Here is a 9,936-nt window from a genome sequence, read left to right as displayed (position 1 = left end):
CCCGCCCGCCCGCCTGCCCGCTCACGTGAAAACATAATACGTCCCCGTCTTCGACGGGCATATAAAAATAATCTTAAAAAAAATACAATAACAAGGATCTTGGTCTTTATAATTGACAGGGTTATTGTTCTCAGACGACCATTTTGAATCCTAATACAAGTGACACAATACATGACTTACATTATGCAATAGAATGCTACTGATTAAGGAGATATGCTACAGTGGTTACAGTAACTAAAGTCTCTCTTCAAAAAGAGTTCTACACCATCAGAAGCCTATAAATATCTTTAATGAAACATTTTGCGCACTTTATTGTTTGCGCACATTGCGCAAACAATAAATCACTTCATATTTATTTCGCATTGATACAGGAAGAGCTAAATTCAAATATCTCACATTCCTGAATTCAAATCCCTGTGAATATGTTGTTGGAAGACCAATCACGTAAATAAGTGTTTGTGAAAAATTAAGTGCCGGTAGCATATGAAAAGTTTACAAAAATATTTCAAAAAAGTTGATTTCTATCATTCCTTAATCATCATTTTAAAACCAATATATACCCATACAAACCACTATTTACATAAATCCTTTGTTCTACATTCTCCCATTACAATCCACAGAGGGTACAATACATGTGTTGTTAAGACTTTAACACCATTAAGTCACATGACCACTACTGTCACATCACTAATCTGACTAGGAAACCACTGACTTAACTTTGTAAGAATTTCACTGAGCTAGGAGAGTGAGATAACTTAATAAAGTATAACTACTCTAAAAAAATGTAAATATAAGCAATGAATGGTTTACCTAGTAACAAATGGTGTTATGGTCCTGTCACACACTGCATTTTCTGACAAACCAACATAAAGCCCATCCAGGTTTTACTTTAGTCATCATTAGTAATGAGCGTTACAGGACCATTATGCCATCTGTTTATTTTTCTTATTTTTTTTCAAATAAACAAACATAAATATCAAAATTTCTCAGAATAAACCTGTGACACTGATTTTTGAAGTTCCTTGTTTGGATCATTTTTGACAGCCACTGTGTTAGTTGTGTGAGTGTCCGAGGTGTTGTCTCCCCTGAGCGACGTCACCAGTATCTAACAGAAATAAAGGGATAATCATATCACAGGCAGCCTCTCTACGGATATATAAACTTAAGGATCCCTGCACCAAACACTGTAACGAAATATTGGAAATGGTTTTTCCTGCATATGACTTAAAGCTTTATTTGATAAACCATTTTTGAGAAGAAAACCATACCTTGCCGGACTTGTATGAGAAATAATGGATATAAAATAAACAAAATATTAATCAACAAGAGATGTGAGTGTAAAATATTTGCAGGGCTAGACCAGGAATCACTCTAAAGATTGAGCTACCTGGACAGCAGAAGTGTCCTAGTCAAATTGTGCTGCAGACAGTTGTATCTAAACGAAAGTTGAAGGGAGGTTACTGTGTACAATCCCACTGCAGCAGGACAGGGATCCTCACCACATTCTTCTTATTATTACGAAGGCTCCATCAATGTTGATGGTTGTGTCTTCATCTCATGTATGTTGTCTTGCTAAGATAAAAGATGTCCACTCAATCCAAGTGACTAAACAGACAGGGATTTCTCAGTAAAGTGACCTTTTGTAAACAATATAAAACATATATTGAGCTAATATAATGAGATTCACATTATCTTGTATTAACTTTATGTGCACATACCAATTGATCATGCACCCAGTTTTTTTCTTTTGTAAGATGAGGAACATTGGCCTTAAGCCAAGGGGACTCAAAATAGTTTAATAGAGCATTTAAGTGGGTCAATGTTATCTATTTGATTGAATAGCCCTTCAGCACATGTTCAGCAAATGACAGGAAAAAAGCTCAGACTTAAGGCCTCATGTAGTCTTTAAAGACTTACACTGATTTCCCCCTGTATACATAGTTTTGCATTTTGCAGTAATACATGTGCAGAATATTCATTTACAAAATGAAAATTATGATGTATTTTTACTGTGCCAAAAATTTCCAGAAAACTATTAAGGAGGAGTTGGGCCTACAAGATTTCTGGAGCAGAAAGTTTGAAATGCGATAACTCCAGAAGAAATAGTCAAATTACCAATTCCTTTCTTCCTGCTCATCTACATTTGATGTTCATTTACTGAGTAAAGTTACGAAAAAAAACCATTCGGTTAGGAAGGAGTTGTGCTTACAGGGATCAAGGAGAGACAGATGGAGAGACGGAAGGACAGAATGATGGATGGACGTCCGTAAAATCTTAGTGTTATTACATTACTCTGGAAAACACAGTGCTTGTCTTGTAGTTTTCGATGGGCAACATATTTTTAACATACAAAGTGTTTACATACCGTTTATATCACCTAAGTTACTTACTATGATACTATAGATAACACTATCAAGAACACATCTTCACAACAACACCAGAGACTAAGTTTCTAAACAATTAAAAAACTTGCTAGGATCATCCAGGTCAAAGAAAATTCACATGGAATGTTCAGCGAAACAAAATAATCTTCTAAGTCTATATTCCTAGATTATGTGATACGATTAAACCAATTTTCTCCCCTTCCTCCTGGGTCTGATGGCGGATAAATCGGGTCAATAGCTGTCTGTACTAGACTCCGTGCCAGGTCTGGCAACAGCTTCCTGTAATGGTAAAATTAAAGTTTGGCCACAGTAAGCAATTACTTGTGTTTTTGAGTCATGAAACTTTCTGTAAACTGATATAATTGCAAGATAACATGATGTGTAACAACTCAAAGATCTGATGTTATAATTAATATTAACAGTTTTTATCCCTAACTACAATAGGTTTCCCTACTACCAGTCCATTGGTAAAAAATCATCACACAGTATTGTCACATTACAGTTTATCACGATGTCTCACATCAAACCCTCTATCAATAGCAAACAAAATGTAGGTCCGAAGAGGCTTGCTTTTCTTTAATAGATGAAGCATAGAAAAAGCCCTAATCAAATTTATAATGTTCAATTATGATAGACATTGTATATCCAGTCATGTAAGATAATTATTAAGTATAAACTACTCACAGAACCTTTTATTATACTGAAGAATGACCTCACAAGACTATATATCATTCATCGAGAGCAACTGCAAATGGTTTGAATATAAACCTCCTAAGGAACCTATGTAACAACCACGGGAGTGAAATGATTGTATGTAATCAGTGATCAAATTGTTGTTTCTCAAACAGGAATGAAAGAGTTATTGCCCGTGTTGATATTACTTACTGTGCACAAGCAGGTGCTCCATTGATTTCCAGTAGCCAAATCTTCAAGTCGTCATCCAACATGAAGTCAAAGCCGAACAGCTGGAAACTCTGGTATCCTAGACAACTGGTACATATACGCTGAAAAATCAAAGACAGACAGTTGGTGGATACACAGTCAAAGGTCATAGTTACAACACTACAAACAGTTGGTGAATACAAAGTCAAAGATCATAGTTACAACACTACAAACAGTTGGTTGATACAAAGTAAAAAGGTCATAGTTTCAACACTACAAACAGTTGGTGAATACAAAGTCAAAGGTCATAGTAACAACATTACAAACAGTTGGTGAATACAAAGTCGAAGATCATAGTTTCAACACTACAATCAGTTGGTGAATACATAGTCAAAGGTAATAGTTACAACACTACGAACAGTTGGTGAATACAAAGTCAAAGGCCATAGTAACAACACTACAAGCAGTTGGTTGATACAAAGTCAAAGGTCATAATTACAACACTACAAACAGTTGGTGGATACAAAGGCAAAGGTCATAGTTACAACACTACAAAAAGTTGGTGAATACATAGTCAAAGGTAATAGTTACAACACTACAAACAGTTGGGGAATACAAAGTCAAAGGTCATAGTTGCAACACTACAAACAGTTGGTGAATACAAAGTCACAGATCATAGTTACAACACTACAAACAGTTGGTGTTGGTTGATACAAAGTCAAAGGTCATAGATACCACACTACAAACAGTTGGTTGATATAAAGTCAAAGGTCATAGATACCACACTACAAACAGTTGGTTGATATAAATTCAAAAGTCATAGATACAAAACTACAAACAGTTGGTTGATACAAAGCCAAAGGTCATAATTACAACACTACAAACAGTTGGTGTTGGTTGATACAAAGTCAAAGGTCATAGATACCACACTACAAACAGTTGGTTGATATAAATTCAAAAGTCATAGATACAAAACTACAAACAGTTGGTTGATACAAAGTAAAAAGGTCATAGTTTCAACGGGGCAAACAGTTGGTGAATACAAAGTCACAGATCATAGTTACAACACTACAAATAGTTGGTTGATACAAAGTAAAAAGGTCATAGTTTCAACGGGGCAAACAGTTGGTGAATACAAAGTCAAAGGTCATAGTAACAACACTACAAGCAGTTGGTTGATACAAAGTCAAAGGTCATAGTAACAACATTACAAACAGCTGGTGAATACAAAGTCAAAGGTCATAGTTACAACACTACAAACAGCTGGTGAATACAAAGTCAAAGGTCATAGTTAAAACACTACAAACAGTTGGTTGATATAAAGTCAAAGGTCATAGATACAACACTACAAACAGTTGGTTAATACAAAGTCAAAGGTCATAGATACCACACTACAAACGGTTGGTTGATACAAAGTCAAAGGTCATAGTTACAACCCTACAAACAGTTGGTTGATATAAAGTCAAAGGTCATAGATACAACAGTACAAACAGTTGGTTGATATAAGTCAAAGGTCATAGATACAACAGTACAAACAGTTGGCTGATACAAAGTCAAAGGGCATAGTTACAACACTACAAACAGTTGGTGAATACAATGTCAAAGGTCAAAGTTACAACACTACAAACAGCTGGTGGATACAAAGTCAAAGGGCATAGTTACAACACTACAAACAGTTGGTGAATACAAAGCCAAAGGTCATAGTTACAACACTACAAACAGTTGGGTGATACAAAGTCAAAGGTCATAGATACAACAGTACAAACAGTTGGTTGATATAAGTCAAAGGTCATAGATACAACAGTACAAACAGTTGGTTGATATAAGTCAAAGGTCATAGATACAACAGTACAAACAGTTGGTTGATACAAAGTCAAAGGTCATAGTAACAACATTACAAACAGCTGGTGAATACAAAGTCAAATGTCATAGTTACAACACTACAAACAGCTGGTGAATACAAAGTCAAAGGTCATAGTTACAACACTACAAACAGTTGGGTGATACAAAGTCAAAGGTCATAGATACAACAGTACAAACAGTTGGTTGATATAAAGTCAAAGGTCATAGTTCCAACACTACAAACAGTTGGTTGATATAAAGTCAAAGGTCATAGTTCTAACACAAACAGTTGGTGAATACAAAGTCAAAGGTCATAGTAACAACACTACAAACAGTTGGTTGATACAAAGTCAAAGGTCATAGTAACAACATTACAAACAGCTGGTGAATACAAAGTCAAAGGTCACAGTTACAACACTACAAACAGCTGGTGAATACAAAGTCAAAGGTCATAGTTACAACACTACAAACAGTTGGTGAATACAAAGTCAAAGATCATAGTTACAACACTACAAACAGTTGGTGAATACAAAGCCAAAGGTCATAGTTACAACACTACAAACAGTTGGGTGATACAAAGTCAAAGGTCATAGATACAACAGTACAAACAGTTGGTTGATATAAGTCAAAGGTCATAGATACAACAGTACAAACAGTTGGTTGAAATAAAGTCAAAGGTCATAGATACAACAGTACAAACAGTTGGTTGATATAAGTCAAAGGTCATAGATACAACAGTACAAACAGTTGGTTGAAATAAAGTCAAAGGTCATAGATACAACAGTACAAACAGTTGGTTGAAATAAAGTCAAAGGTCATAGATACAACAGTACAAACAGTTGGTTGATATAAGTCAAAGGTCATAGATACAACAGTACAAACAGTTGGTTGATATAAGTCAAAGGTCATAGATACAACAGTACAAACAGTTGGTTGATATAAGTCAAAGGTCATAGATACAACAGTACAAACAGTTGGTTGATACAAAGTCAAAGGTCATAGATACAACACTACAAACAGTTGGTTAATACAAAGTCAAAGGTCATAGATACCACACTACAAACAGTTGGTTGATACAAAGTCAAAGGTCATAGTTACAACCCTACAAACAGTTGGTTGATATAAAGTCAAAGGTAATAGATACAACACTACAAACAGTTGGTTGATACAGAGTCAAAGGTCATAGATACCACACTACAAACAGTTGGTTGATACAAAGTCAAAGGTCATAGATACAACAGTACAAACAGTTGGTTGATATAAGTCAAAGGTCATAGATACAACAGTACAAACAGTTGGTTGATATAAGTCAAAGGTCATAGATACAACAGTACAAACAGTTGGTTGATATAAGTCAAAGGTCATAGATACAACAGTACAAACAGTTGGTTGATATAAGTCAAAGGTCATAGATACAACAGTACAAACAGTTGGTTGATACAAAGTCAAAGGTCATAGATACAACACTACAAACAGTTGGTTAATACAAAGTCAAAGGTCATAGATACCACACTACAAACAGTTGGTTGATACAAAGTCAAAGGTCATAGATACAACAGTACAAACAGTTGGTTGATACAAAGTCAAAGGTCATAGATACAACAGTACAAACAGTTGGTTGATATAAGTCAAAGGTCATAGATACAACAGTACAAACAGTTGGTTGATATAAGTCAAAGGTCATAGATACAACAGTACAAACAGTTGGTTGATATAAGTCAAAGGTCATAGATACAACAGTACAAACAGTTGGTTGATATAAGTCAAAGGTCATAGATACAACAGTACAAACAGTTGGTTGATATAAGTCAAAGGTCATAGATACAACAGTACAAACAGTTGGTTGATACAAAGTCAAAGGTCATAGTAACAACACTACAAACAGTTGGTGAATACAAAGTCAAAGGTCATAGTAACAACACTACAAACAGTTGGTTGATACAAAGTCAAAGGTCATAGTTACAACACTACAAACATTTGGTTGATACAATGTCAAAGGTCATAGTTACAAAGTCAAAGTGGATAGATACAACACAACAGAGGATTTCGCTCTTGATTCCTCTACTCTGCATCCTAGAAATTTGTTATGACAAAATCAAATCCCTGTACTACACTACAACGATATGTCTTAGTCTAGAAACTGCTATGGAAACCTATGATCATTGCAAGGAAGGAGGAAGTTGGTTTAAATGAAAATTGAAGAGCAAGTAGAATAGGCACACCTACCTCTTTCACTATGGACAAACATTTCTTAATTATTTCTTTTATCTGTGGTATAATTGCCGTCTCCATGGTAACAAAAGACTTTTTCCACAAATATCTGAAACAGAAATAAAATGGTAAGAATTATGAAATATTTAACTTGTCATGAAGGAAGCATTTATCTAACAGTTACTCCATCATAGTCTCTAAATAAACCAACTGACTCAAAAATTGTTGTCAAAGCATAACAGAAAGAACTAGCTATCCCCCATATAATTGACATGTTGTCCAGTTGGAAACTGTTCAGGTCTTTCCATCACACATTTACTGTATATGCAGACTAATCTTGTTCCGATAGAAGTCAAATTTTGAAGAAAATTCCTTTTGTTATCTGACAGAAATGGGAAGAATATAAAACATTACTTTTTCCAGCACCTGAATATTTAAGCAGTCATAGCAAACTATTCTCATTAAATATTATATTGCACTAAAAATATTTCCCTCGCAAACTTTGTTGGCTCCATCTGTTGGAACTACCAGCAGAATATTATTAAAAGATTCTATGCTTTTTGATTCTTCTTCAGAAGTTGCTTGACACATTTTCCCATGTGATCTTGTAAGTAGGTGAATGTCATTTTCCTTCTCAAATTGGTTAGCTCTATTCCAAAATGCTACCAGCCAAATCTTATGAATCCATTCCTTTTAGTTCTTGAGAACAAATCCTTTAAAATGTTGTTGACCTCTGTGACCTCTAAAATAGGTTGAGGTCATTTTCATTCGCAAACTTTGGTGAGCTCTATTCCAGGAAGTCACCAGCCAAATATTATAATTTTATCAATTTTATCAATTTTAATTCTTCAGAAGAAGTTGTTCTAAGCGTTAGACATATCTGACTTCTGTGACCTTGAAAGTAGGTCAAGGTCATTTTCATTCGCAAACTTTGTTGGACTCCTTCCCAGGAAATAACCAGCCAAATATTAGGTTCTATACCTTCAAGTTCTTCAGAAGAAGTCGTTTTAAGTGTTTGACATATCTGCCTCATGTGACCTTAAAAGTAGAACAAGGTCATTTTCATTCTCAAACTTTGTTGGGCTCTTTCCCAGAAAGCTACATACAAGCCAAATATTTCGGTTCTATAACTTTCATTTCTTCAGAAGAAGTCGTTTTAAGCATTAGACATATCTGACTCCTGTGACCTTGAAAGTAGGTCAAAGTCATTTTCGTATTCAAACTTTGTCAGGCTCTTTCCCAAGAAGACACCAGCCAAATATAAAGATTCTATACCTTTTAGTTCTTCAGAAGAAGTCATTTGAAGTGTTTGACATATTTGACTTCTGTGACCTTGAAAGTAGGTCAAGGTCATTTTCGTTCACAAACTTTGTCAGGCTTCTACAAACAAAGCTTTTACTCAAATAACATGACTCTAGGACTGCATGTTCTTCAGAAGAAGTTGTTTAAAGGAAAAGTTGATGGACGAGGACGGACGATTGACGCCGCACCATGACATAAGTTCACTTGCCCTTTGGGCAGGTGAGCTAAAAATAACAGGTGTTTTACAATTTGGTGAATCAATATATTTGATATTACCACACTATGGTGTAAATATAACCTAAATATGTTGTTGAGATATCTTGTTCAAAAGATGTTTTCTTCAGAAGTAGTCAAGTGTGATCTTTGAGCCTTCAACCTAGAAGGATCTTGGCTCACACCATGAAAGGATCTTTACCAGATCTACAAAAGATGATCTTTTACCGTCTTTTCTCTGTCGGCCATCTTGGTTTCTGATCAGTCCCAAAATTGGATATGCATAACTATGAACCGTTGGTAACTTTCATGCAATATTTGAGAAAGATCCCTCCTGCACTTTCTTAGAAATAGCGCTAAAAAGAATTGCTTTACGGACGGACGGATGGAAGGACAGATGGACAATGGTGATGATGGGCTCTAAAAATACACAGGAATACATGCAAATACAGATGACACTTGAGTTATTTAAGGTTATTTGTCATACTATGGGGAGATAATCAAAAACAAGGGAACTAACTCTAAATAAAATCACAGATATAATATATAAGATTACATATACCCTTAAATTTAAAGAAAAAATACCTGTTGAATTCATCATAAAACATCTCATTTCCCTCCTCATATGCGCCAAAGTTTGGTGATAACTCAAGTTGTAGGCAGTGGTTGGTCAGATGTCCAAGGGTTGCGTCAAGGTCGTCTGCATTATAGCTTTCTGATGCGGTCCTCAGTACTCCCTCCCGGAACAGGTAGATATTGTAGTTGGTATCCAGTAGGACCCAGGACCTATTGTATAACAAACAGAAATGCAGCATAATTAGTTATCTTGCTTTGTATGCAAAGCATTTCATTTCTGCTATCTTCAAATTTGGCTGCAGCTTACCCAAAGCAATAAGTCCACTTTTCTACATGATCAAAACAGTCAAGGTTCCTTAAAGAACACAAGGGCTAACCCGGTAATGAAGACTGTATTAGAACTCCAATAAAGTTTCTGAGCTGACTGGTTGCCTACAGGTGGCCGTGCAGGTTAGTTCTGGTGGTAGTGAAGACTGTATTAGCACTCCAATAAAGTTTCTGAGCTGAATGGTTGCCTACAGGTGGT

General features: G+C 35.4%; 1 protein-coding gene across 1 annotated transcript; it reads right to left on the bottom strand.

Moving 5' to 3' along the window:
- Nucleotides 1-21: 21 nt before the first annotated feature.
- On the bottom strand, nucleotides 22-9,692 carry LOC110454341 (tubulin--tyrosine ligase-like). The gene is made up of 4 exons (XM_021503797.1): nucleotides 9,420-9,692; nucleotides 7,335-7,428; nucleotides 3,270-3,388; nucleotides 22-2,663 (listed from the first exon to the last, which is right to left on the bottom strand). Exons 1-4 carry the CDS (start codon nucleotides 9,647-9,649, stop codon nucleotides 2,552-2,554), a joined length of 555 nt encoding a protein of 184 aa, XP_021359472.1. The 5' UTR covers nucleotides 9,650-9,692; the 3' UTR covers nucleotides 22-2,551.
- Between the last annotated feature and the right edge of the window lie 244 nt (nucleotides 9,693-9,936).

Source organism: Mizuhopecten yessoensis, unplaced genomic scaffold (genome assembly GCF_002113885.1).
Source record: "Mizuhopecten yessoensis strain PY_sf001 unplaced genomic scaffold, ASM211388v2 scaffold7779, whole genome shotgun sequence".
Taxonomy (NCBI): domain Eukaryota; kingdom Metazoa; phylum Mollusca; class Bivalvia; order Pectinida; family Pectinidae; genus Mizuhopecten; species Mizuhopecten yessoensis.
This window is presented reverse-complemented; position numbering and strand designations above follow the sequence as displayed.

Excerpts from the sequence above, each read along its gene's own strand:
- LOC110454341 (XM_021503797.1), bottom strand. The coding sequence starts at position 9,649 with ATGCTGCATTTCTGTTTGTTATACAATAGGTCCTGGGTCCTACTGGAT. Across the intron at positions 7,429-9,419 it reads TTTTATGATGAATTCAACAG|ATATTTGTGGAAAAAGTCTT; the intron begins GTATTTTTTCTT and ends TTTCTGTTTCAG. Across the intron at positions 2,664-3,269 it reads GGAGCACCTGCTTGTGCACA|GAAGCTGTTGCCAGACCTGG; the intron begins GTAAGTAATATC and ends TTACCATTACAG.